Source organism: Antechinus flavipes, chromosome 2, assembly GCF_016432865.1.
Source record: "Antechinus flavipes isolate AdamAnt ecotype Samford, QLD, Australia chromosome 2, AdamAnt_v2, whole genome shotgun sequence".
Taxonomy (NCBI): domain Eukaryota; kingdom Metazoa; phylum Chordata; class Mammalia; order Dasyuromorphia; family Dasyuridae; genus Antechinus; species Antechinus flavipes.
The window spans coordinates 570,340,756-570,368,658 of NC_067399.1; the positions used below are offsets into that span (position 1 = coordinate 570,340,756).

Sequence of the window (27,903 nt, forward strand, 5' to 3'; positions counted from 1 at the left end):
TGTGGGAACTTCCCTATTTGAATGTAAAGTCCTAAAGGATAGGGATTGTTTCCTTGTCTAGCTAGCATTTAAGTGTGTGTGGGAAATAATTTATTCTTCTAGTCTTTTGGTAAATGATTCTAACTCATTCCCATCTTCAGTGATCTTCAAGGAGGTATTATAAAAATACTGACAATTTTATCACTTAGCAAACAGAATTCATTTTTATTCTTTTTTCAGGCAAAAGGTCCAGATACTATGTCATAAACTCTATGGGACATCCAAAGAATTTTCCTCCAAATTCCCAGATTTCTGACCAGAAGAGCAGAGCTGGGCTTCTAGGTCATCTATTAAAATGCCACAGCTTAGCCAGCACAGGTATCTTGTCATCAATCTTGCCTATCTCCCTCATCATGAACAGTGATGTCTTGCCCCATCATCTAGAACTCTAGAGACTTTGCTTCCTGTCCTTCTTCCTCCTCACCAATTAATCCATTCAGTTTGGTTTTTTCCCCCTTGGAAAGAATTCCTTGCATGGAATTCGAGAGATGAGCCAAATTTTACCCTTTACATTTGTCTGGTGCAACTCCTCCAGACCATTTAGCCAACTAGCAATACTTCAGGATCTGTCTGGTTGGTGCTGGGCTCTATCATCTTGCACAGAAACTATTCCTTCTCCTTACCCCCTTTTTTCCTTCTTCTTAATAATCAAATCAATAAAACAACTAGAAGCAGCTATGTGGTGAAGTAGAAAGAGCATTGCATATGGAGTTAACACAGACTAGAAATCAATTCTACCTCAGGATTTTATTAGCTATGTGATCTAGGGCAAGTTACAACCTCCAAATGCCTAAATTTCTTCATCTGTAAAATGGGAAGAGTAATGGGATCTACCTTCCAAGGTTGTTGTGAAGATTAGATAACATAATAATTGTAAAGAATTTCACAAATTTTAGAGTCCTATGTAAATACTAGTCATCATTGCAGTCATAGTCGTCATCATTATCATCATCATCATCATCATCATCACCAACATAGAAAGGCCAGGACAATCTGCTAATCTGTCTTGATCTACTTAAAATTTCTGTGACTGCTTAAGCCAAAATTGCCTTCTGTGGTCATCATTCTCCCAGCCCTTTCTATTCCCCTAGAAGAATGTAAATTCTTCCGGGACAGTGATTATATTTGTGTCTCATTGTGCCCAGACCAGTGCCTGGCAGAAATTGGGTGCTTAATAACTCTTTGGTGACTGATTCATTGAAAATTTCCTTAGAAAACTGGCAAGAGAAAAGAAGAATTCTGAATCTAGGAGAGAAGGCTTTACTACTTCTTTTACCTTCTGACAATCTTCCCAGTCAATTCTAATTCCTAGTTCCTTGATCTTTTAAGGGGGCAATTTGGTAGAGAGCTCAGGAATTTAAATAAGTATTGTTAGGTGGTTGGTATGTTTGAGGTAGGGAAGGGAATTGAAGGGTTAATGACATTTGGCAGCAGGACAAAAGAACTCTATTTTTCCTTACTATTTAATTTTTAAGAATGTACATTTTCCCCACTTTAAAGTAAGATCTTTCAAGGCAAAGCATCAAAGAAAGCATTTATTTTTCAAGATTCTTTATGTTAGAGAATTAGCTACAATCAGAAAAGAAGAGCATGATTTTTTTATAATGGAATCATAATAAAATTTACTGATCTATGGCATCTTTAAGGACAATAGAGCAAAGAGATCACAAAATATTCTACTCCCCAAAGGCTGAGAATTATTATTCTAAATATTAAATTTGAACTTTTTGTTCCATCCTCCTCAGTAGTAAGTCACCATTTATAGCATACTCATTAGATCATCAGTCTTGAGTGTCACACAATCCTTTGCTAAATGTATGAGGATTTATGAAGGAAGAGATTCTGTGGGCAGGCAATTAATCACAGACACAGAAAATTTTGTTCTACTCAGGAGTTGTCTCACTTAGGATCCCTCAGTATCGAACACTCATGTTCTCTAGCTAGGTCCTTTCTTTCTACCTAAGAAGGCTCTAGTTTCTTCTCTCATTACCCGTCTTTGTGACTTTTTTTCCCTAGAATTTTCTATAAGCAATATAAGCCATTGAAAAATGAGGCTCCTTATTTCTAGTTTCTTCAAACCTTGCCATCACCTAAGCAAATGTCACCAAAGTCTTATTCCCATGAGTTTTATATTTTTGGAAAAAAAATTATTTTACATTTATTTTAATTATTTTATTTTTAATTTATAGAATAAAACAAGCATTTCTATAACATTGTATAATAAAGAGATGATTTCACATGAAATTGCAGATTTATTATGTGCAATTTGCTATTTCTTTTAAATATATAATTGCTTTATAAGTTCTTTTTCCATCTCCTCCAACCCTAGAAATAGCTACCAGTAGACATAAATATGTATATATAGGTACATATATATGTAAAATCATTCTATACATGTCTACTTATTAGTTATGATCTGGATGCAGATGACTTCCTTCATATGTTTTTTGTAGTTAATTTGGGTATTTATAATCGTCAAAATAACTTTGTTCTTAAAACAATATTGCTATTACTGTATACCACATTCTCTTAGTTTTGTTTATTTTACTGTTCAGTATTTTGTGCAACTCTGTCTATGTTTTTCTAAGATCACTGAGCATATCATTTCTTATAGCATAATAGTGTTGTGCTGAAATTTCTGGTGGACTCTTCAGCCTGATCAATTCATTGGAATTCTAGAAGACCTGAATTTCCATTTTTCCACTATTTAATTGGTTGCATTTATTACCTTGGACAAGTCACTTAGGTTCTTTGAGTCTTTCTTATTCAATAAAATGGGGATAAAATCCTTATAATCAATCAATAAAACAAACAATCAATCCATACTCATTAAACACCTACAATGTGCCAGACACTTTCCCACAAGGATCAAATGAGAATAATGTTATAAAAGTCTCTGTAAGCCATAAAAAGGATTATCTAAATGTTAGTTTTTACTTTTAAACAACCTATCTTTCAGTAAACTCTCATTTGGAAGGTATCTTAGAAATTATCCAATCTAAATTAACATTTTAAAATGGAAAAATTGAAGTCCAATGGTAACTTATCAGTCCTTGTGGTCTTTTTCAGGGGTGGGGTTGCAGCTTATCTTCTCTGATTCCATAGGTCACACCCAATGTAACATAAGTACCATGTTTCAGAACTAAGAATTGAACCCAGATCTTCTGATTTCAGATCCAAAATTTCAAAGGCTTCATCACCTTAAGCCTGGATTATTGCAATAGCCCCTTTGTTAGTCTTTTTTTTTTTTTTCTTAAATCTGTTCCCATTCCAGTCCATTCTCCATTCAGCTGTCAAATTAGTCTTCCTAAAATACAGTTCTATGTAATGTCACTCCCCTACTTAATACTTCCCAGGGCTCTCTATCATTTCCAGGATCAAATATAAAACTCCTCTTTTGGGTATCCAAAATCTTTCACAAACTGGCTCTTTTCTACTTATACTCGTTTTTTTTTCATATCTCAGCCACTCAATGACACTAACTTCTTTGCTGTTCCTCAAACAAGACTCTTGATCTCTAGATTGGGTATTTCATTTTCTGTCCCTCATGCTTGGAATACTTTATCCTTATCTCTTCCTCTTCACTTCTCTGGCTTCCTTCAAATCTCAGCTAAAATTCCTCCTTCCATCAGTAGGCTTTCTTAATCCCTCTTACTTCTGGTGTATTTACACTATTGATTATTTCAATTTATATTGTATATATCTTGTTTATATATAATTGTTTTTATGTTATCTCTCCCCCCCTTCCCACCCTTCAAAATTAGACTGTGAGTTCTTTGAGAGCAGTCACTGTTTTTGGCCTTTCTTTGTATCCTTAGGACTTAGCATAGGAAGAGGTAGATGCTTAATAAATGTTTATTGATTGACCAACTATTTCTTTCCCTTCATCTGTTATATAACTGTATCCTTGTATATCCTTCCTAGCTTACATATCACAGGACTCATTTATATAAAATACCCAGAAAGCTCATTTACATAAAATACCCAGAAAGCCATTAGGAAACTATTAGCAAATCCAAAAAAATTAGAATGCATTGGAATTTTTCTTCAGAGACAGCAAACATATGTTATCTCATTTAATCCTTACAGCTAACCTGTAAGGTAAGTGCTTTTAAAGATTCCCATTCTACACTGAGGAAACTGAATGCTAATTGACTTGCCCAGTGTCACATAACTACTAAGTCTTATAAGTACCTTTATTTATTTTGAAACTCAATCTTCCTGATATTCATTTTATTATGTATAAGGAGTAGGATTAGGATAGGGAGGGAAGGAAGGAGGCAACAGAGGATATTTTAAGTTTTATTTGTAAGTGCATATGGCTTTTAACACAGATAATCTCATTTCCCAGGGTAAGCAGGTATTTATCTTGGGAAAATTCAAGCCAGAAATGTTATAGTGAAATCTCAAAGGTAGATGATTTCCTTGTCTACCCCTGATGACAGCTGTGGCTCTAAAATTATGGAGCCTGAGAATATGCTGGAAACTAAGGGGAAGTTCTAGAATAGGCTAGCACTAAAAGAAACCTTTTAGATCATCTAATATTCTAAAAAAGGAATGTATCCAAAGATGGTCAGTCATTTCAAAACTTTGTGGAATAACTGTTGGCAGAATTGTTTACTGTACCAAAAAGAATTCAATGCGTCTCCACGTGTAGATGGTTTGTAGGCTTTGGGATCTCACAATCATTCCCATCTCCTAAGGGTCCAGCATATCCCTTTTTTACTTAGAATCATTGGAAGCCATTTTGGTGGCTATCTAGGCCGGGGGTTCTTAAATTGCCATTGACGAATTAAAAAAATCCCCCCCTCCCCATAATTGTACTTCAACATAATGTTTCTGTGTTTCATCCTGTGAAGTTTTTGTTTTATTTTATTTTATTCATTTAAAAACACAAATTTAATTTAAAAACATGTAGGGGGCCAAAAACTTCATTAATCTGCCCTAAAGTTGTACCACAAACAAAAATAGATTAAGAACCCATGATCTTGGCTAATCACTTTGTTTACAGATGAATTAAGTGAGACCCAGAGCAAATACAGTTTGCTAATGGAACTGTAACTTAACTGTTGCGACTGCTACTGTAACTTAAATATCCTGAAATTCTAGTCCAAGACCCTTCCTTGACACCATCTTAATAAACAGCCTTCTCACTATACTTCTCTCCATGTCTTAGAGATCCCAAACTCATAGTCAAGGTAGCCTTCACTGAATAACTCATTTTTTGGGGGGTGGGGTATAGGATGGGTATGTCCAAATATTTGATTTTATTATTCTGAGAAATTCTCAATATGGAAACTTCTCTCTGATGCAGAACTCCTCTTTAATTCTGAGTCTTTGATAATTATTCTGAGTCATTGAAAAGTTCTAATTTGTCAATTGGTTACATGCCAGAATGTGGTCAGAGGCAGAGCTTGACCCTAATTTTTTTCTAACTACAAGCATACCTGCTGCCCACTATACCAAACTCCTACTTCAAAGAGTGCAATAAAATAAGAAATCACTTGTATATTGAAGAACAGTGACAATTCAAGTATCCCTAGAAAGGAAAAAGTGTTCCATTCTCCTTGGCTTACCTTGCGTGAGTTATTGCGGCCACCCATTCGTCACAATCTTTAGCATCTTCTGTTCTCAATTCTAGGGTTTTCTGATTCTCATGGTTGAAGTTAACCGTGAAATAATGCTGTTAAAATGAAATAAAAAAACTTATGATTACTTGGTTACTCTCATGAGTAGCATTTCTATTTATCTATCAATTTAGCTATTTCTAAAGAGCTCACTGCCACATTAGCTAAGCCCCATCCATTATGTATGATCATCTGAATTCTGTTTTATTTATCAGTTTAAAACTCTTGCTTGGGGCTTGTTTTGTAAAATGTAATGGAACTGATGCTTAGGACACATTGTGAGAGGGAAACAGAACCCAGAAAGCCACACTTACCAACAAATTGCAAACAAGCAGGTTGGGAATGCTGTAAATGTTTCAAAAGAAGTATAATGGTGGAAACAAAGGAGGGAGCTAGAGTGGGGAGGGTTTCATTTTGGAAATTTGAGTTAATTATAAACTAGCTTCTTCTCATTGTCTGCATCTTCATCAGAGAATGTTTGTTCATTCCCTTGCCTTGCTGTGCTAGGCACTTTGCAAAGGAATAGAAAGGCCATTACTCCTCCATCCCAGGAGTTCTCTTGTCTCTAAGTTAAAATCCATACTCCTCCACCTGGCATATAAGACTCCACAGTCTGGCTGCACACAAGCTTTGTAGACTCTGCTTTCCTGCCATAATGGCTTACATAGCATTTACCAAGCTTGGCATTCATCTATTACCTCCATTCTTTTGCACAGGTAACAATGGCACAGTGGCATTTCACATGCCTGGAAAGCCCTCTGAATGTTTGGAAGGCACTCATTTTGCATATGCTGCTCTAATTTTTTTCAATCTTAGGAACAAGTTACCTATCCCAGAGTAAACTCATTATTTCTGAACTCACTACTCAAGCCTTGATTGACATCACATTCTCAGTTTCCCTACCTTTTTGATTGGAGGGAGAAGTACCAAATGTCTTCCTTTATAGAAGGCAGAAATTGGACTCTTAGTTCACCCCAGTTTTCATCTGCTGCTCTGCCTGGTTTAAACTCCATGGAACAAGCTTCCCTGCCCCAAGTAGCCTCATTTCCCCCATTCCCCAATGCTTCCTTCTCTCTTTTTATGTGTTATATTCCCCTGTAGATTGTAAACACCTTGAGGGTAAGAACTTCTTTCTTTTTAACTTTATGCCCAGAATTTAGCACAACAATTGATACATAATAGGCACTTAAAATATTGATTGAATTGGGATGGATTCCCTTCTCATTTAAATCTGTTAGAATCTCTAAGTTTCTTAAGGCTCAACTTTTGTACCACTTCTGATATTCTTAGTGGTTTGTGGATAAGAGATGAAGTAGATGGAACATTGGGCCTATAGTCAGAAAGTCCTGAGTTCAAATATGAATTCATATGCTATACTAGTTGAACCTGGGTAAGTTACTTTATCTCTGTCTGCCTCAATTTCTTCAGTTGCAAAGGGCAGATTATAAAAACTACCTTTCTTTTAATTGTGAAAACAAAAGAATATAGTATTCCTAAAGTGCTTGACACATTGCCTTGTACCAAGTATGCACTTGATATATGTATATTTCCTTTATTCCTCCTTCCTCAATAGTCTTTCCCTCCTCCTCAAATTATCATGCAGGTATCCACATGTATATATTAAACATATGTATGTAAACACAAAATAGGGCAATTAAGTGGCGCGCTGCTAGAATGGCAAGCCTAGAATCAGGAAGAAATCTTCATGAGTTTGAACCTGACTTCTGACACTTACTAGCTGTATGACCCTGGACAAATCATTTGTTTGGCTCAGCTTCTTCATCTGTAAAATGAGCTGGAGAAGGAAATGGAATACTTTTCATTTTGTCTTTTTAAGTCCAGTACCTTGCCTATACCAGGCATTTAATAAATATTTGTTGGATCAGATTGGAAAAAGAACAATACTGAGATGACAATAATAGAATGTCAACAGTGGAAGGTACATCAAAAATAATTTGCCAACTCCTTTCTCCTTTTCCCCAAGATAATGTTGCTGCTTGTTTTTCTCGAAGAGGATCCTGACAGTAGGGAGGTGATGCAAGTGAATTGGATTTAGGTGAGAGAAGACTGAGCAAAGTAACCTGTCTCACTTTCTCCTCCAGAGCCATTTGGGTCCAATGGCTGGATATAGATCAGGATAATGGAGATGGCCCTGGATGCAGTGGGAGACCTGGCCTTTTTAAACTAAGGTCTTCAACAGGTCTTAGTTTGAATTAGTTTGCTACCTATTTAGTGATCAAGGCCAGATAATAATTGAGGTATTAAGACAAGGTAGCAATTTGAAATTTCCATATCTACCTGTACTAGTGACTTGTTCAAGGTCACTCACTAATTAGAGCCTGTGGGGGATTCTTTCCATCCCTCCATGTTGCCTTGCCAACCCTTTTGGTTAATCTGTTGCTATTTGCTCCAGTGGTGGTGACTGCTTTTTAGTCATCCAATTTTGACTCATGGGTCAATCCAGTGCTTCTATCCCTGAGATTTAGGAGTAAATGTCCAGTCTTAATCATCTGCAGTTATCTCCTATAAATCTTCTTCAGAGTTTGCTTATGGCTGAAGTTGTAATGCTTGGAAATGGATGACAATAGAAGGGTTAAAATAAGCAAGATAGAAATCTATATTATTTGGAAGTTTCCAAATACTGTAGAAAGTAGAAGAGATTTGGTGGAAAAGATGCTGCTATATCTTGGCTGTTTTCTCTAAACTAGTTTTTGGAATAAACTTGATTTCTTATCTTTTGCCTTGAGACAGAATGAGTGCTTGAGATCAGGCCTGGAATTAGGAACTCCTGGGTTCAAATCTTTCTAATTCTGTGACTATGAAGAAGTCACTTAACATATCTCAGAGTCAGCGTCCTCATCTATAGGATGGAAATGACACTCCTTATATTATCTACCTCACAGGATTGTTGTGAGGCTTTCAATGTGCTTTATATATCTAGTTGTTACCATTATTATTATTCTCTTAAAATTCTGATGCAGAGCAAAATATCCAGTTAGCAGAGGGCTCCTGTTAGTTGAGTGCCAGTTAACTGAGATTTCATTATATTACCATGAATTGAAAAGGAGTTTGAAGAAGCATATTCAATAATGTTACCTCTTCTCAGTAAAGTAGGGAGCAGCAAACATTATTATGGAAATTAAGGTACATTGGACCTTAATGCTTCTCCCCCTTTAATTATACTATGCCTGTAGCTAGAGCAAAGCTTCAGAATTTGCAGTTGTTAGCAGTTAATGTCTTTATTTTACAGGTATACCATGTAAAAAGGAGAATGTTTCATATGTAACTTGCTGCTTTTAATTATTGGGATATTTAATGTCCATAGAAACAGTGTGGAACAGTGGGAGTTGGGAGATTTGGATTCTGATCTTTCCACACTGAAATATATATTCCTATGAGTTTATGGAGGGAAATAACCTAGCTTGATATAATGAATAGAGTGAATATAGTGAATAGAGAAGTCAGGAAGAACTGAGTACAAGTCCTGTTTCTGATACATACTAGTTTTGTGACTAGGCAAGTCACTTAACCTCTCAATGTCTCAGGCAAATCTCTAAAATGATGGCTTAGTTACAAAGGCACTGTATTGATCTGTATTGATAGAGGGAACTTCCACACCAGGAGTTCACCACACTAGATGTGATCATAGGCTTGGATTTACCTCATCTTTCCTTTTCCCCTCAAATCCAACAAACTGTTTGTGTGAACCTGGGCAATTGGCAAGTTTTGTCCAATCTACTTCGACATTTATATCTCATTCCTTTCCACTGCACTTAGCACAATGCTTGGTATATAGTTGGCCTTTAATAAATATTTATTGAATTGAACCGAATTAAAATAGCACCCACCATAATTCAGTCCCTCATCACTTTTCTAATTGGTCTTTCTACTTCTGGTCTCTTTTCTATTGGATCTAGTCTCCACATAGCTGCCAAAATTTTTTTCTTAAAGAAAGATCTAATTATGTCACACCCCTGCTCAAGAATCTTCAATGACTCTCCTTTGCTTCCAGGACAAAATACAACCTCTTCAACCTGGCTTTCGACACTTCACAATCTGATTCCACTCTGCTCAGCATTGTTACCAATTGCTTCCTTTCATGCAGTCTACATTCCAGCCAATTTACCCTTGTTGTTTCCTACTGACTTGCTTGTAGTTCCCTAAATTTATCATTCCATTTCCAAATTCTTTGCTCTGGAAGGCTGCTCTGGATATCTAGAATCCTTCTCACCTCTTCTCTTTAGATTCCTTTAAGACTCAACTCAGATATCAACTCTTATGAGGAAGCATATTTTCTCCTAGATACTCATGTTTTTTTTGTTTATTTCCCCCCATCATATCATTCTGTGTGGACAGTTTTTATAAGTATCCTATCTCTTCCTTTCTCCATCCATAATGTAAGCAGGAATTATTATGCGTTTTGCCTTTATATCCCCAGTTATCAATGCAGTGCTTACCACATAGTAAAAAGCACTTAAAAATTCTAATGAACTTGAAACTTCTTTCTGGACTTAAGGGTTTTTTTTTTTTTAACATATAAAATGAAGAGTTTGAAATAATGATTTGTAAGGTTTCTCCCAGTTCTAATCTCCTGTGATTCTTTGGTTTATTATGGATTTGGATGGTGCTTCAATGATAGATCAATGGATCAATAATGTAATTTTCATCATTTTTGTAGTGAATGAAAGCAGGGGGCTTATGATGAGTGTAGCTGAGAGAGGAAAACAAGAAGTAGGCACATGATTTAGTTCTATAAACTTATCTACTTGGTGACTTTTTTTTCTTTCATTTTGCCACTTGATAAGCATGTCTGAAATGCCTGTGTGCAGAGCAATGGGCTAGATGCTAGGTAAGCTGAAAAGTTCAGTTAAGACACTGGTTCCTGCCCTTAGGGAACTTCTGATCTAGTAAAATGCATTTTTATAAAAATGCAACTGAAGCTTGAACTTGGAGTTACATTGTAAGGCCCAGAGAAATTTTTCCCTGTATCATGATGGCTCAGCACCAGGCACCAATAAACAGCAACCCAGGACTCTGTGTGTAAACTATATTTAGCTCTCGTTGACATTTACTGTATTCATGTTAATTGTCAGTCACAGTGGAAGCCAGTGTGTGAGTTCAGGTTGTTTTTCTACCATTCGTTTCCTAGGAAACAGATAACTGGGACTGTGTAATGAAATGTCAAATACAACACAGAATAACTGAACTAATAAGGAAACAATAGGAGCATTCACAATTGACTATTAGCTCCTCTGCTTGACAAAGAAGCAACATAAAAAAAACCCATCTTTGCAAACTCCAACAGTTTGCAGGTGTTTGGCTAATTTCTGCTTGTCCTCATCTTTGAAAGATCTCAAGGTAATAGGATGGCTGCTGGTATTTAATTGGGTGCTGTTTGTGTATCTAGGCTATGGTTAGTTACTATGCCCCCATGCAAACCAAAATTTCACTACAAATGAAGTTGGATGAACTCTCCTTGCAGACTGGATAAATTCTCTTGTGGTTCGACCACTAGTCAGAGTTTCCATGGCAACAGTTGCCCCCCTTCCTGCAATGCCTAAAAAGTACTGATTCTCCCATAAGTCACTAGGAAAATGCAGGATTGCCCCTATTATCTAGCAAAATGTGTGGTACAGTGGATAGAGTACTAGACTTGCAATTAGGAACATCAGAGTTCAAATTTAACCTCAGACATTAACTGGGTAACACTTGAGGAAATTACTGAACAGCTATATCTCAGTTTCTTCCCCTGTATAAAATAGGCATAATAATTGAACCTATTTTCTAGGGCTGTTTTGATGATATAATATTTATAAAGAACTTTCTAAACTTTAAATCATTATGTAAATGCTGGTTATTGATATTCTTATTTCAATTCATTCTGTTCTTTGTCACTTCTTAGTCATATGATGTTGAATCCTCATTGTGCTAATGTTCAAAATGAGACAGACTAGATGATCTGTAAGACTGTGATAATTTTTGTGACTTTATGACTTTTTCTCTTGCATGTTCTCTCTTTGGAGAAAGACCTCCTTCTATTAGCTGAAACACTTTCACTCATGCATACTCTCTCTCTAGGAGATATTCCCTCATTAAGCAGTACAAACTGAAGAAATAGGGGAATCCCAAGAAATCTAAACATATCCATCATATGACATTCTCCTCTTCAACCTTCCCCACTTTCCAGATCCTCATCATGGCTGTTAAATTGATTCTGCTCCCTAATTTGAAAGGAGACTTCCAAAAATTGCTAAGTCTGGGTAAAAACTGTATCCTCTGCATATCTTTGGAATAGGGAGAAAAATGTCAATATTTTCCATCTCCTGAGAAATTCCCTATACATCAACTTCATCATGAATCCAGCTTCTACCACATTACTCTCCTATTATCCTGGGGAACAGAGAAAAGAAAATGGCAAGAATGGGGACAAGTGGTAAAGCTGATAAATATGTGCATCTCCAAATTTTCCTCTTAGGAGCTTATTATACAGCTCAGAGAAGTAAGTTTGTAAGATTCTGCAATTTGGACTTCCCCTAGACAAAACCTATGAGTCAAAAGTTGTATTTAGTTTCCTCCATTCTTCATATAGTCATATCAATAGGCATTCTAAATTAGGTAACTGCTAAGTTTAGGCTGTCTTCCATTTTCCCAGAGTTGTGCTCCTTGTTCTTGTCAATTCAGAACCCTATTTCCTTCTCCTTTAAGTCCTGCTTTTTAGATCTACTTACCCTTAGGATTTAGAGCTGGAAGGAATCTTGGAAATATAGATTGGAAAAGATAAGTTTACATTCCAATCCTAAAGAAGAGCAACATCAAAGAAAGTTCAAATTACTAAACAATTAAGCTCATTTCACATGCTAGCAAGATTATGTTTAAGGTCCTTTAAGTTAGACTTCAGCAATATATGGATTGAGAATTACCAGAAGAGCAGGCTGGTTTTCAAAGAGACAGAAGAACTAGAGACCAAATTGCCACATTCACTGGGTTATGGAGAAGCAAGGGAGTTTCAGAAAAAATAGCTACTTCTGCTTCATTGAATATAGCAAAGCTTTTGACTGTGAGGATCACAACAAAATGTAGTAAGTCCTCAGAGATATGAGAATAAGAGATCATCTTATTTATTTATTATATATTATATATATCACATATGACATAAAAATATTATTTATTTGTTTAATTTATATGCGGAATGTGTATCCTGCAGGTTGGAAGAATCACAAATTAAAATTAAGAGTATCAGGTTAGGTATTACCAATCTCAAATATGCAGATGATATCACTCTGATGGCAAAAAGTAAAGAACCTTCTTGATGAAGTAAAGGAGGGGAGGAGCTGGCTTGAAGCTTAACATCAAACATCAAAATCTTGAAGCTTAACATCAAAAACCCTAAGATTTTGGCAACTGCTCTCATCACTTCCTGGCAAATAGAGAGGGAAGGAATGGAAGCAGTGTCAGATTTTATATTCTTGGGCTCAAAGATGATTGCATACTGCAATTGTAGCCAAGAAACTAGAAGACTTGCTCCTTGGAAGGAAGACTGTTGAAAATCTGGGCAGTACACTAAAAAAACAGACACATCACCTTGCCAATAAAGGTCCGTATAGTCCAGGCTATGGTTTTTCAGTAAGTATGGCTGTGAGAATTGGAGTATTAGGAAGACTGAACACTACAGAATCAATGCTGTGATGGAGAAAAAAGCAAGGAGATTAAATCAGTCAAGAGCTAAAGAAATTACTTCATGATATTCATTGGAAGGTCAAATACTGAAGCTTAAGCTTAAATACTTTGGTTCTATAATGAAAAGATGGGACTCATTGGAAAAGACCTTAATGTTGGGTAAATGTTATGGACCATGCCTAAGTGAATGGGTAGGTCAATTATCTGAGAGCCTCCACAGCTGTGGATCATAATATCTGAAGGAGTTGCAGGACAGCCTTTGCTGACACAGGTGTTGCTTGTGGACTGGGAATGAAATAAATTGGAGCAGAAGGAGAAGGAGAAAGGTCAGACAATGCAACGGCCCCTCTGTGGAAAGGTCAGAGAACAGCAACTTCCTTTCGGTCTCCTTGTACCATTATCAATCCTCTCACATGAAGAGATTCATTCTACAGGTCCAGCAGCCACTGGCAGGTGGTTTCCGTATCACAACAGGGAAAATAGAAGGCAAGGGGAAAATATGATGGAAGAAGATGAGATAGATAGATAGAATCATGGAAACAACAATCATGAACTTGGACAGACTTCAAGAGATAGTGGAGGACAGAAGAGCTTCCATGCTATAGATGGTGATATTTTGGCATTCTTCACTTTAGAGAGGCAGCATGTTGTAGCATAAAGGGCACTAAATATGGCATGCTGGCTTTGAGTTTTGACTGTCATAGTATGTGAATTTAGGTAAGTCATTTAGGCTCTACTCTAAGATTTGCTTTCCTCACTTGTAAAATAAAGGGGTTAGACAAATTGATTTTTAAGGTCCTCTCTAGTTCCAAATCAATGTTCTTTTAATTAGGCCCAAATTGACTTTTCATGAGATTTCCTAATTTGGGCTCTTAAAATAGTTTGCTCAAAAATATGATCAGAAGAATTTAGACTTCAAATATTAAAGTCTCTGGAAAATCTTAAAGTTAAAAGGACCTTATTTTATCTATGAGTCAGGATGGCATAGTCAATAGAGAATTGACCTTGGTATTGGGAAGACCTGGGTTCAGTTATTTTAAGTCAGTATCATATGTTGTGTGACTGAGGATAGATGCTCTACCCTCTCTATGCCCTAGGCAGTCCTATAAATTACAGAGTAGGTATTTGTCTCTACTGGGAAGAATTTCTTTACAGGGAGTTCTTGATACCAAAAAAATCATAAATCTGGCCTAAATAAAGATGTTATCCAATCCAACATCCTTGTTTTTTATAGTTGAGAATTGCTATGGTCACAAAGTACAGCTAGGAATATAATTTGAGTTTCCTGACATTCAGGTTAGTTTTCTTTCCACTATGCTATGACTTTCTCCTTACCACTCCTTTCTTACTTTTCAGATGGTATCTCTATTTATTAATAATTCATTAAGACCCAGGTCTCAGACAAATCCAAGGAATGGTAAGAAGAGCACAGCTTTGTTAGAGGTGAAAGATATTTTTATCAGCTCCAAAAGACACTGAATGTTTCTGTCCTGAAAAACAAAAAGACCCTAAGTTCTCTGAGAATTACATACATCATTTCACCCACCCTTTTGGAGAGGATGCCAACTATGAAGTGGCGGAACAAATCTGTTCTGATTTAAAGCCATCAGCTGTTGAGCAATAATATTCAGGAGTTCTGAGGATGGGAAAAGCACTCTCCATTTCTCACTAAGTCCAAAGTTTTGGGAGCAAAAGATGATTGAATTTAATTATAGACTGAAAAATTAGACTAAACCCTACTTTATTGATTTTTTGGCCCTTTGAAAGTTACTGGATATTCTGTACCTTTCCTTTCTTCATCTATGAAGTGTGCTCTATCTCTTCTCTCTACTTCTATTCTGTTTTCCTTTTCTCCTCTCTCTTCCTTCTTTGCCCCTTTCTTTTCTCTTCTCTTTCGTCTCCCAATTCCTTTCTTCTCTCTTTATTTTCTGTTTTCTCCTTATTCTTTCTTTCACTCTTCTTTCTTCTTTGTCTTTTCTGTCTTTATGTCTGTCTCTCTGTCTCTGCTTTTATTCTCACCATCTTTGTTATAAGTATATTTAAATGAAACAAAGCTGATAAAACCTAATGGCATCTGTGTGAAGTTTTTATATTCTTCCAGTTATAAAAACCAGTAGCATAAATTTGAAACCTGGACTCACCTTTGCCTAGATGCTACTACCTCATCCATGGAAGTTTCTCTAAACCCTTAAGCAGAATTACTATTGATCTCTTTTTAAGAACTCTCATCACTTGGTGGGCCCAAAGCTCTGGAATTAGAAGGAAGCTTCTAAGGTCATCTAATACAATCCCCCTCCCCCCCATTTTACTGCTGAAGAAACTAAGCCCAAAGAAAATGTAATAATTTCTTCAAGGTTATAATGGCAGTAGGTACCAGAGATATTATCTGAGGACTTCAGATCGATAACTGTATTTCCCCCAAGGCCAATGGGCATAATTACACCAATAGTGACAACTAGTAATTGTTGTTGTTCAGTCATTTCAGTCATGTCCAACTCTTCATGACTCTCTTTGGGGTTTTCTTGACAAAGGTACTAGAATGGTTTGTCATTTCCTTCTCCAGCTCATTTTACAGGAAAGAAAACTGAGGCAAACAGGGTTAAGTGACTTGTCCAGGATCATACAGCTAGGAACTATCAGGGTTGGATCTGAGCTTAGGTTTTCCTGACTTCAGTCTACTGCACTTACCTTCCCCATAACAATTAGAAATGAGGGTAAAACCCAAGAAGAAAGTACTGGAAAAGAGGAAAGGGGGGGGAGGGGGGTACTAATTGACATGGGGGAGTGAGGAGAAAGAGAGTGAGAGAAAACGAGAGAGAGCAAGAGTGAGGGAGGAGAGAGAGAGAAAGTGTATGTGTGTGGTCCAGATTGCTCATTAACAAATGAGATTCAAAAGAAAGATATAGAACAGATTTAGCAGAGGGAGAAAAAAAAATTCCTTTGAAGATACACAGAGAGGAGGAGGAGGAGGTTCAGTTAGAGACATGACTCAGCAAGATAGCAATATTTGGCAAACAGCTCTCTGAGGTCACAACAGTACATCGAGCTTGAGGGTAAGGACCGATGGGAAGAAGAAAAAGAAGCCTTTATGATTTCCCTCCCCCTAGACATCTATGGATATAAAGGCTTGGGTTTTCGCCCTGATAAGAAGCCAATTGCCAAAAGAAAATTAAAAAGACATAGATTATTTTCTTTTAGAAATACATTTAGAAATGTGTTTCCTAGAACTCTCTATAACTGAGTAGTGTTACTAAGAATAAGGATAATAACATACATTTATGTTGCCCTTTATAATCTGCAAAATGTTTTGCATACATTAGTTCATTTTATCTTAGCAACAATCCTGGGAGGTAGGGGCTGTATAATTGTACAGATGACAAAATTGAGGCTTAAAGTTAGTGATTTGCTCAGGTTAACATGGCTAGCATTTGTATGACAGTTGAACTTAGGTCTTCTTGATTTCAACTCCTGTGTGCTATTCCTACAGATATTATATCATCTCTCCGTTTGGCCGTGGGCAAGCCACTTATTGCCTTAGTATCCTCATCTGTAAAATGAGCTGAAACAGGAAATGGCAGACCACTTCAGTAACTTTGCCAAGAAAATTCCAAGTGGGGTCATGAAGTGTTGATCACAACTGAAGTGACTCAGCCACCACACCGTTAGATAATCACCTCATATGTTTTCTAGATAGATTTTCCTATGACTACAAAAATTCAATTTGATATGAAGGAAATAAAATATCTTCCCCCTTCAAATCTTTTGTCTTAGAAAAAGATAAGTGATATAATAGAACACTAAACCTGAGGTCAGGAAGTCCCAGGGTGAAATCTGGCTTCAAATAATTACTGGCTATATGGTTCTGGGCAAGTCACTTAACCTTTGTTTCAGTTTAGTTAGCTGTAAAATGGGGATGAGAATAGCATCTACCTTCCAGGATTGCTGTGAGGATCAAATGAGAGAATATTTATAACTCTTTAGTACAATGCCTAGAATATAGTAGGTACTTAATAAATGCTTGTTCCTTTTCCTTTATGTAATTTGAATTTAATGATTATTTGTATTTTAAAATATATGAATGCAAATAGGGATATAACTTTAACCAGTAATAGGTTTTTAGGAAAAAATTAAGAAGAGAGATCATTCACATTTTGGAAGAGCAAGGAAAAGCATTGTCTATTAAATTCAATTCAATAAAATTAATTATTTTTGCAAAGATAATTTGCAAGTTCTATAGCACTTTGTAAACCCTAAAGCACTATCAAAAGTTAGTTATAATTATCTTCTTAATGCAGAAAACCATACTGCTTTCTGGGTAATAGTTAAAGTTTAAATAACTGTCCTCATAAAGCTTATAGCCTAGGAAGGTCATTTTTAGGATTGTGCTGGAGCCAAAAGAGCTAGTTGATTGTAAATTTTTCATTTCGAGATTTATGTCTTAGAAATTAGCATATTTTACATATCATTGTTTGATTTTGTTGTTGAATGTCTAGACTTAAGAAAGTGATGGAAAAATGTTAATAATTCAGATTAAATTTAAAAAATTTGACTTTAATGCATTTTCCCTTCCCCCCCCCCCCACACTACTGAGAGAGGTCGGTATTAAATATCCCTGGGTATGCTATATACAGAAATAAAACAGGATATTATATGATAAATCCATAGATGTGTGAGGTTATTTAGGCACTTTTCCTGAAACTTAGGTATGCTCTCACCAGGTATTTTTCAAATATCTGGCAGTTTGAATCCATGGGAAAATTAGCAAGTTACCATGTTTTCTTATATCTTGCCTTTGAACAAAAAGCTTTTTTATGATGACACTGAAATATGTTCTTTTAAATGTGACATTCAGAATTAGAGAACCTGGGTTAGACTTTAGGTTTTGCTCTTTAGTTACTATGGGACTTTGGGCAAAGAACTTTGGTATTCTTTGGGCTTCATTTTAGACATTCAATGGTCTTGTGATTCCCTGCATATTTATCCTTTTCTTACTTTGTGGTCAAAATCCTTCTGATAGCATCACTATGTTAGTTCCTAGTGGAATGCAAAATTTTTACAAGTTACCCAAGCTAATGATGTGAAAGGAGGCTTTCTTTCCTCCTTTCTGAGCCAGTAAAATATCTCTGCTTCTTCTCTCTGCCTCTCCTTCTCCTCACTTTTCCTTTACCTATGTTCTGGGTTTGCCCTTTTCCACTTCTAATATGACTCTTCTGAGATATTCTGATAAATACAGCCTCAATCCAGCTGGTATAGGTTAGCATTACAAGTTCTTGGACTAGGGTTCCCCAACCATATATGGCTTGTCTTCTATAAAATCTTATTTCATCTCTCTAGAAGTGAAATAAACAACTTTCTTCCTCTTCTGTTTCCCTTAATCTATATAGGATTGAATGAATGAATAGCCCCTGCCAGTTTGCCCTAGCAACCACTTAGCAACTGGCTTCTTTAGAAATTGCTTTAGATACAGAGTTTAAATTAACCATATCCTTTATAAAAGAACAAGCAAATTAACTGGCTTTATCACAACCACAGATAGGAAATCAAGGCAAGAAAGAGGGAGAAAGAGGAAAATATTGTGGGATGGTGTGAAAGGAATAAGAAATTACTTCAGGACCCTAACTATCCTGAATGTTTAAAGGCATTTTTCTGCTTTCCAGAATCCCAGAGTTAGAAAGGGATACTTCTGAAGGTATCTAATCCAACCTATTTCTGATTAGGAATCCTTTCTACAGCTCAAAGAGAGTTTGGGCTATGAAAAAGGTTGTCAATTATAAGAACCAGGTTGCCTGGGACAGAATCCTGAGAAATGGTTGATATTTATGAGCTCTGTACATACTTCATAAAAGAGAAAGCAAAGGTATGGACTAGCCAGTCAGAATATTGGGAATGCTACTTTGAGCCTAGTAGGACTGCTGAATTGCCCCTGAACATTTTAAAAAAATACCTCTAGTTTTGTAACTGTCAATCTTTCTTGGGCAGTCCTTTCACTACATTATAACTTTAACACCAGGTTTTGTGATTATAGAATCAGAAATGGAAAGTTCAAAGGGACCTTAGAGATGACTTTCACTTCCATTCATTCATTTGACAACCAAGGAAACCAAGGTATCTTATCATGTCATGAAAGTTGGAGAAAGACCCTTATCACCTAGGATGCATGTATGAAGTGTGACCTGCATCTCTAGAAAAAATACACACATTTATGATATCACAGTTTCATCAGAGTATGAAAGAAGTTGTTCTCTGTGAAAATATTGTATTGAAGAAGTAGGCAGTATCAGGATGTGATGGTCATAGATGGCTGGAAAGTAGAATATAGTGAAAAGAATAATGGGACAAGTGAAGCTTGGAAAGATCAGAGTCAGATTGTAGACTCTGAATTTTAGCTCAACAAATTTGGATTGGACTTTGTCAAGAAAGTGATATATAATTTGTTTGGAGAGAGGCAACAACAATAATTTTAATGAACACAAGTGTAGGATTCGGGAGAGTCCTAAGTTATAATCATAGTTCTGCTCATAAACTACATAATTTTGGGCTACTTCCCTTTTTCCTTTGATTGACAATTTCATCATTTGGAAATGTGGGATTTAGGCTAGTTGATAGCTGAGGTCCCTCTCAGTTCTAAAATCCACCCATTCCCGGGTGGAAACCATAGAAACTCTTCTAGCCAAAGGAACACAGGAGGGGGAGTTGGAGAATTCAGCAGATGTAATGGGGGCAACAGAAACCATTCCTCATCTGTTAAAGGGCCAGGAGAAAAGAGAGAGATGATAAACAAAGCAAGCAAAGTCATGTAGGAGTAGGCCGGAGTAGGGGAAATGATGGAGAATGGCTCCAGGAAAGAATGGGAAGAAGAATATCTTTAAAATTACTGTTTAGGATTAGTTAAAATGCAGATAGCAAATGCAAGTGACATTCTATTCTCTAAAGTCTCAATCACAACACACACACTTTAGTGATTTTTGAGACAAAAAGGAGAGACAGCATGGCAAGGGAACAAGAAGCCCATCTTAGTGCTAGGAAGACTTGAATTCAAGTCCCAACTCTAATGCATATTGGAAGCTTGATGCTGGGTAAGTCATTTAACTTTTTAATGATTTTTCACTAGGATTCTAAGTAGCAGAGAAGATATTTTGCATTGGTAGAGAGAATTTCCTTGCCTATAAGTTTCATATACTCACTAAACCAACAATTCTGGTTCATAACCCTATTCTTTGAAAGAATGGCATGTCCTCTCCAGTTAAGTCTCTCTCTGATGCCTGATGAAGATACTGAGATGATCCAGAGCTGCCCAGAGGAATGTCAGCTTGGGCAAATCCTACCAGGCTGGAAAAGATTAGAGCAGAAGTGCCAAATATGTGACCCACAACACTCCAGAGAGATGTCCAAGAAAGATGAAAATGTAGTTCCTATCTGATCTTTAACATGTTGATTTATTTATAAAAAAGAAATGCATAAAAATATGTGGTTTCCCAAGTCATGAATGGCTTGTAAAGATCCTTTGCCATTTGGTGGCTCCTAATTCCTTGAGTTTGATCCCACTGGTTTAGACCATAGATCTGGCATTAGAATGTCAGAGGAGCTGTTATGCCACAGTTTTCTTTAACTGTCCTGACTCAGTTTCCTTGTACAAGTTTCCCTTGTCTCAGTCTCCCTAATTACTCCCCTAAGCTGTAAATCTCCCTCTGGTCCATGAAGGCTGAGGACCAATTAGTCTAAGGATATAAATTGTTAGCCCAAGTAAGATAAACAAGAGAGTAGACTTCCTGATTATCTTCTGTCCTTGAGAAATTTACAACATCCCTTAAAGTATTCCAAGATATTTCACTGACATCTTTATCATAGTCTTTTCCAGCTGGGCTTTTCCCGCTCTTTTTCCCTCTTCTTTGTCTCTAAAAGGTATATAAAGGTTAGAGATTCCTCCATTCATTGCTGGAGAATGGCGGCTGGCTGTGGATGCTGGACACTGGATTCTTTGAGATGATAGTCTCCTCCAGACCTGGGACCAACATGAATTCCTTGGTCCCAGTATATCTTTATCTCTGTCTGGCTGGACAATTTGAGACGAGAGTCCTGTCCAGTCAATCTTACTCTCCCATTAATAAAATATTAAAAACTCTCTAATCTCTCTCCTGCCTCAGTTTCTCTGGCATTACAGAGCAACCTAACTCAGGGTATGCTCAAAGCCAGAAACCTGGCTGCTAGAGAAAGACTTATGACACTATATAAAATTCTCATAAAATTATAACAAGCCACACAGAGGTTTTAGACTGTTTTTGTAAAGGAAACACATACATTGTCATAGGTCTTTTTGGAGAGAAAGTAATAATAATAATGCTTTGTTTCCCAGTTTTTGAGGGTAAAGACCTCATTTTAAGGGAAAAAAATTCTAAAATTGTTTCTCTTTCCCTTTCTCTATGAGGGTCCACCAATGAATTCATGTTGGTTATTTTGTGAGAACTAAGGATTATAATATACTTGTCACTTATAAGGATTCAAAGACTCCTTTCTTTTCTTTCTTTCTTTTTTTTTGTTGAGGCAATTGGTGTTAAGTGACTTGCTCAGGGTCACAGAGATAATAAGTGTTAAGTGTCTGAGATCAGATTTGAACTAAGGTCCTCCAGGCTTCAGGGATGATGCTCTATCCACTGCGCCACCTAGCTGCCCCCAAAGACTCCTTTCAATAGAATTCCCTAAAGGTCTGTGACACAATCAATCAATCAACAAGAATTTACAAAACACCTATTGTATGCCAGACATTTTATTAATAGACAAAAACAGCCTCTGCTCTCAAAAACCTTAGATTTGATTAAGTGAGCCAATATATACATAGTAATGTGCAGCATCCTCCTCCAGGACAACTTGACCCAATTTGTACTCCTATGTAAGGTTCCCCAGTTGAAAGCTACCTCACATTTAAGATACTCCCTGAGTCTATATTCAGAAAACTATAGTTTATCAGCCTTCTCCAGTATGTTTACCTTTAATTGCCAGCCAATACATACAAGTAGCTCAAAGCAAAGACATTTCCTGAGATGATATTATAAGGATGATAAGTAACAAAATATTTTGCCCACAAACTTGGGGTACACTCTCCCACAATTATATAGAATATCAGTGAGAAGTGAGTATATACATAAATGTACACTAAGAGGGAAAGTAGATATTAAAAATATAGAAAATATAAGTCTGTTCATTTCTGATATTGCTGTACGCAATGTCCTTTTCCTTTTTTTTTTTTTTTTTTTTTTTTTTTTGTAGTAAACTCCTGCTTATGCCACTGGGTTCAGTGTTTATGCTGGGCACATCACTCAACTGAGCTCCTTGGATCTGTGCCTCTTGGCAACCCAATGCTGCCAAGTACAGTGGATAGAGTGCTAAGTCTGAAGTCAGGAAGACCTGAATTCAAATTCATCTTCAGACATTTCCTAGCTGTGTCACCCTGGGCAATTCACTTAACTGTTTGCTTCAGTTTCCCCAATTGAAAAGTGGGGACAATAATAGCACCTATATCCCAAGGTTGTCGTGAGGTTAAATGAGATAATAATTGTAAAAGGCTTAGCGGGATACCTGTCACATAATTGCTATATAAATATTATCAATTTTTCATCTATCTAGTGTTCTCTGTCAATAATAATAACACATATATACACACATACATACATATATATATATATATATATTCATCTTTAGTTTATTTTTCTATCTATTATCTATCTATCCATCTAACTTTGGGGATTTGTTCCTGTCCAGATCACCTAAAATAGAGGCATTCATCTAGGAGATGATAGGGATCTACTTTTAGGAGATGTTCTGTATTTCTCTACCACATGAACAAGAACAGCCTATTTGTATTGGCTGCAACAAATTATGTCTTTAAAATTACCAACCTAGAATAGTCTCACTCTCTCTTTTCTGGAGGTGTCTAGGAGTGGAGATTTGTTCATCCAAAGCACAGATACTATGCAATGAACTGGATGTGAGTAGAAGGTCCATCTTTTCTTCCACCCCACCACTTTAGGCCTTATGTTCCCAAGAAATATGTTTGGTATTTTCATGTTTTTCATTTGTCCTTTTCAGTTCTAGTTCAGGAAGTGGAAACCCTGGATCTGTGACCTTGAGTTAGTGGAGACTTTGGAGAAAGGATTTAAGGGCAGATATTGCTGCCAGCCCCTTATGAAAACCCTGATCCTGGGAAACTATCCTGATTGGAGCCTTGGACTAGGAACTTGGTGAGACCATTCTGAAAAGAGTAAAGTTTACTGAGAAATAAACTCCCTCCCTTCCTCAGAGATTGAAGGAACATGGTGGTTATTGGAAAGGGATTGTTTCTTTCTTCTTGCTAGATTTTTAAATATTCCTTTGTAAATGTTAATCTGACTGTTAAGTGGTTAAATGGAACTAGAATCCCTAAATTTAGGGGAACATAATTAGTGAAGATAACCCAATGGCAGAAACTAGATATCATTTATTAGATACCCTCTTTAAATCTACTGGAGAACCCTGGGAGAGGGGTGAAATATGACAAACCTGGCTCCCAGACAGTGGCAGGTAGTATAGTCATTGTTTCATATATATGCATATGTCCTTATCTTTACCCCACCTCCCTCTCTCTATTTACACACACACACACACACACACACACACACACACACACACACACCACTTTGTAACAAAAGGATATACAAATCCAAGCTGATATTTTGATACTATAAATCATGACACTACAAACTATGAACAATGACAAGATTAGAGTCACTCGAATTTGACATTTCTGAGCTACAATAGAGCTGAAGTGGGTCAGTTATCTTTATTTGGTCCAGCACCAAAAAGGTGAAAAGTCTTGGAAACTGGGGATCTTCATGAAGATAGCTCATTGAGGGACAAACTAACTCAGGATGGAAACAGAGTAATCAAAGCTTCCCTACTGATCAGCGATGGGGTTCACTTCACTAATAGTCACTGCCCTTGCAGCCTAGACCCAGTCTTAAAGAAAATAAAATGTCACTGAGTGGAGTAAGGAATGATCCATTTATATGAATTTGGTATCTTCTTTAATGAAGTTTCAGCAAGCTCTGAAGGGAGGAGAATAGAAGTAGTTATTGGTTATGAGATTACTAAGGAGGCTTTTCAGCTCTACTGAGAGGTGACATGAGACAGCAGAATAGTGGACAGAATATTCAGTTTTGAAGTCAGGGAAAACCTCAGTTCAAATTCAGCCTTTGATACTAGTGTAATCCTAGGCAAGTCACTAAATCCATATGTCTAAGTTTCTTCATTTGTAAAATATAAATTATAACACTTCCTTGCCAGGGTTGTTAGAAAGATCAATGAGACAACATTTGCAAATAAGGCTTTGTAAGCCTTAAGATACTCTATATATGCCATTATTATTATTATTTATTGGAGTAAGACTTCAGTTTGATTTTTGACTCTGCTGTTTATTTTACCTTTCTAAGTCTGTTTCCTTCTCTGTAACATGGGAATATTGAGGCTACTTATATCATAAACTTGTGATACTCCAATGAAATATGTAAAAGACTGCATAATATAATGTAAGCCATTATTTGCCCACTTCCTTTATTAATATCATCATAGTTCCTCATTGAATTTCTGTAAGAAATAATAATTCCTAAAACCAGTTCAGTCATTTTAAAGCAATGGCATCCATGGCCAATCTGTCTGTAAGGTTCAATCAATAAACATTTATTTAGTACCCACTACTATGTGCTAGGCATAGGATACAAAGAAAGGCAAAAGATAGTAGTACCCTATTAATGTGAAGACAATAAGCCCACAAATATATAGAAACAGAATTTATGTAATAATAATAACTAAAATAACAATGTAATATGTAATAAAATAATATATAGTCAATAAAAATAAATATATAATAAAATATATAAATAGGATAAATAGGAAATAATTAACATAGGGAAAGCACTCGAATTAAGAAGGATTTGGGAAAGCTTTATATAGAAGATGGGCTTTTGATTTGTACCTGGAAGTCAGGAAGCAAAGATAAGGAAGAGGGGTACTTCAAGTATATTGGACTGCCAGAGAAAATATCCAGAATCAAAAGATGGAGTAGAAAGGGAATCTTAACCTTTTGGGATAACATGATGGATAGATTTCATGGGGTTTATGAGCTTGAATGGGAAAAATCAAATCTTTATCTTCGTTGATCTTTAACTGAAATTTAACATTTTCCTTCAATCATTTAAAAACATTTTTCTGAGGAGGGGGTCTATAAGCTTCATCAGACCCCAAAAACTTCCATTACACAAAACTAAAAAATCCTACACTATACCGAGTTGCTTTTTCACAAAGCTTGATAAGTGCAAAATGGTTGAGTTTGGGGAGTAGAAAATAAAAGTGCTAGGAGCAACTATATGGAAGAGGGATGCAAATGCAAAATGGGCTTAATAAAGAGAAGTGAACAAAAGTACTAGTGTCATGGAAAGAACCTAGAGTTGAATTTGGTAGACCTGCATCCAAAACTCTGCTCTGTCCCTTGAATCACTGTGATCTGAAAAAATAACTTTGCCTCTTAGTGCTCTAATTTCATCATGAGTGAGTTGGACCAAATGAAAATTTTTTTCCAGGTCTGTTATTGGATATTATTCCCATGCTCAGGATAATTTAATATTGAACTTCTTATTTGACACTTAACAAATTCTCTCTTAGAGCATTCAATGTCACTCAATTTGTCAACTAGAATTTATTAAGCACCCTCTATGTGTTAGGTAAGGAGCAGCCTCTGCTCTCCAGGACCTCACTCTAATGGGAAAAACAACATTCTAACAACTATATGGAAGATAAAGACTAAGTAAATAAGGGAGTAATCTTAGAAGGAAGGACTAAGATTCAAGAGAATTGAGAGGGTCATTCAAGTGCCTTTTAAAAGCCAATTAAGTGCCCTTTAAATGTACCTTTAATAGAGGAATAACATCTTTCAGAGCAGGATCTATTATTTTTGTCTTTGTGTTTCTTGGATATAGTAAAGTGTCTTGGACATTTAGGTACCTAACAAATATTGACGTTGATGCTCATTTAAAAATTGCATGCCAAAATTCAGGGTTTTTTTTTTTTTTTTGAGGGGGGGAATAGTTAAAAGATAAATTTTTTCTCTTTAGAATATCCCATTGTAATTCTTCTACACTGGAAATATGATGAGGAAAAAAAGAAGTCTGGTGATGTGTCATTGCTTAAACAATATATTTGAAAAAAATAGAGAAAAAGGTTCTATTTGTAATAGTTCCTTGCTCTTTGTTAGCAGCCTTTATACTTTGCAGCTGCTTTTTGATCTAATATAACATCTGCCTTAATATTAGTGCATCCCTTTCTGAAATCAACAAGCTTAGTCAGGCAGGATAAGTTTGTGTGGTAATAATAATGATCAAGATAATAATAATAATTATGGCAGTTTGCATTTATATAGCACTTCAAAGTGCTTTACAAATATTCTCTGATTTGATCCTTGAAACAACCCTGGGAGATAGGTGGTATTATTATCCCCATTTTATAGATGAAGAAATTGAGGCAAACAGAGTTAAGTGACTTGCAATTTGAGTTTAGATTTGGACTCAGCTCTTGATTCCAGCACTTTATCCATTGTGTAAACTAACTACCTATGGTAATGGGGGATGAATTAGAAAAAGGATGGAAGGGGGACAATTATTTTATCATCTTCCCTCTTCTCCGTCTCATCATCATCATCATCATCATCATCAATTTCTTGATCATATGTGGTCCTGCCTAAAAATAATTAAAGAAATAAGACATGCCAATGGTGAGGTCCATAAAGCAATTAATAGGTGACTGAAAACATAAGAGAGGAATTTTGCCCTTAAATGGTCCTCCATTTCTATTCTATCCATTGGTCACATATGTCTTGAAGAGAAGTTGGTTCCTTTTCTTGTTCTTCCCTATTCATTCCAAAATAGTTGGGCTTATTTAGAGTAGCATTGTCTTCTCCAGGGTGAGTACCAAGCACAGCCATAATACCTGAGCCCGTCTAGGAACAGGGAGGAATGGAGGGACATAGATGCATTACAAGTTTCCTGCCCATTGTGTCAAGTCATAGGCAAGGCACACAAAACATATAGGATTAATTTTTTGCGTAAAGCCTTTTCTAACTACTTGTCTCTGTTCCCTGTATCTCCCAACTGCTAGGTCCCTTCCTGACAAAGTACACTGTATTTGAATGCATCATACATTGCTTTACTCATTAACAATTCTGTTTTATATGCTTATATATGCCCCTTTTTCTCCTCATTAAAGTATAATGGATTGTTTCATTCTTTATATTTGCATCCTAAGCATCTAGCAACCTAAATCAGTGCTTGGCATAGAGTAAGTGTTTAATAAATACTTGCTGATTGATTGATTGGTTCTCCAACAACTATATCTGTCTTTTTTTTACTAATGGAAAATAAAAAGAGTTCATTCTTGCTTCTCTGGAGGCAATTGAACAAAGACCTAGTCATACCCTCATCATCATTGGTAATTACTCTGGTCTCCTTAAGTGGATTAGGAGTTTGTATCTTCACTGGCT

General features: G+C 36.3%; 1 protein-coding gene and 1 long non-coding RNA gene across 2 annotated transcripts in view; one reads left to right on the top strand and one right to left on the bottom strand.

Moving 5' to 3' along the window:
* RASGRF1 (Ras protein specific guanine nucleotide releasing factor 1) overlaps positions 1-27,903 on the bottom strand; it is a 206,799-nt gene that overhangs the window by 139,968 nt on the left and 38,928 nt on the right. Inside the window, exon 2 of the mRNA XM_051981142.1 lies at positions 5,616-5,722. Within this exon, the coding sequence (XP_051837102.1) occupies positions 5,616-5,722 (107 nt within the window). The remainder of the gene's footprint in view (positions 1-5,615; positions 5,723-27,903) is intronic.
* Positions 1-27,903, top strand: part of LOC127551421 (uncharacterized) — a 309,154-nt gene that overhangs the window by 127,269 nt on the left and 153,982 nt on the right. The gene's annotated exons all lie outside the window — the stretch shown is intronic.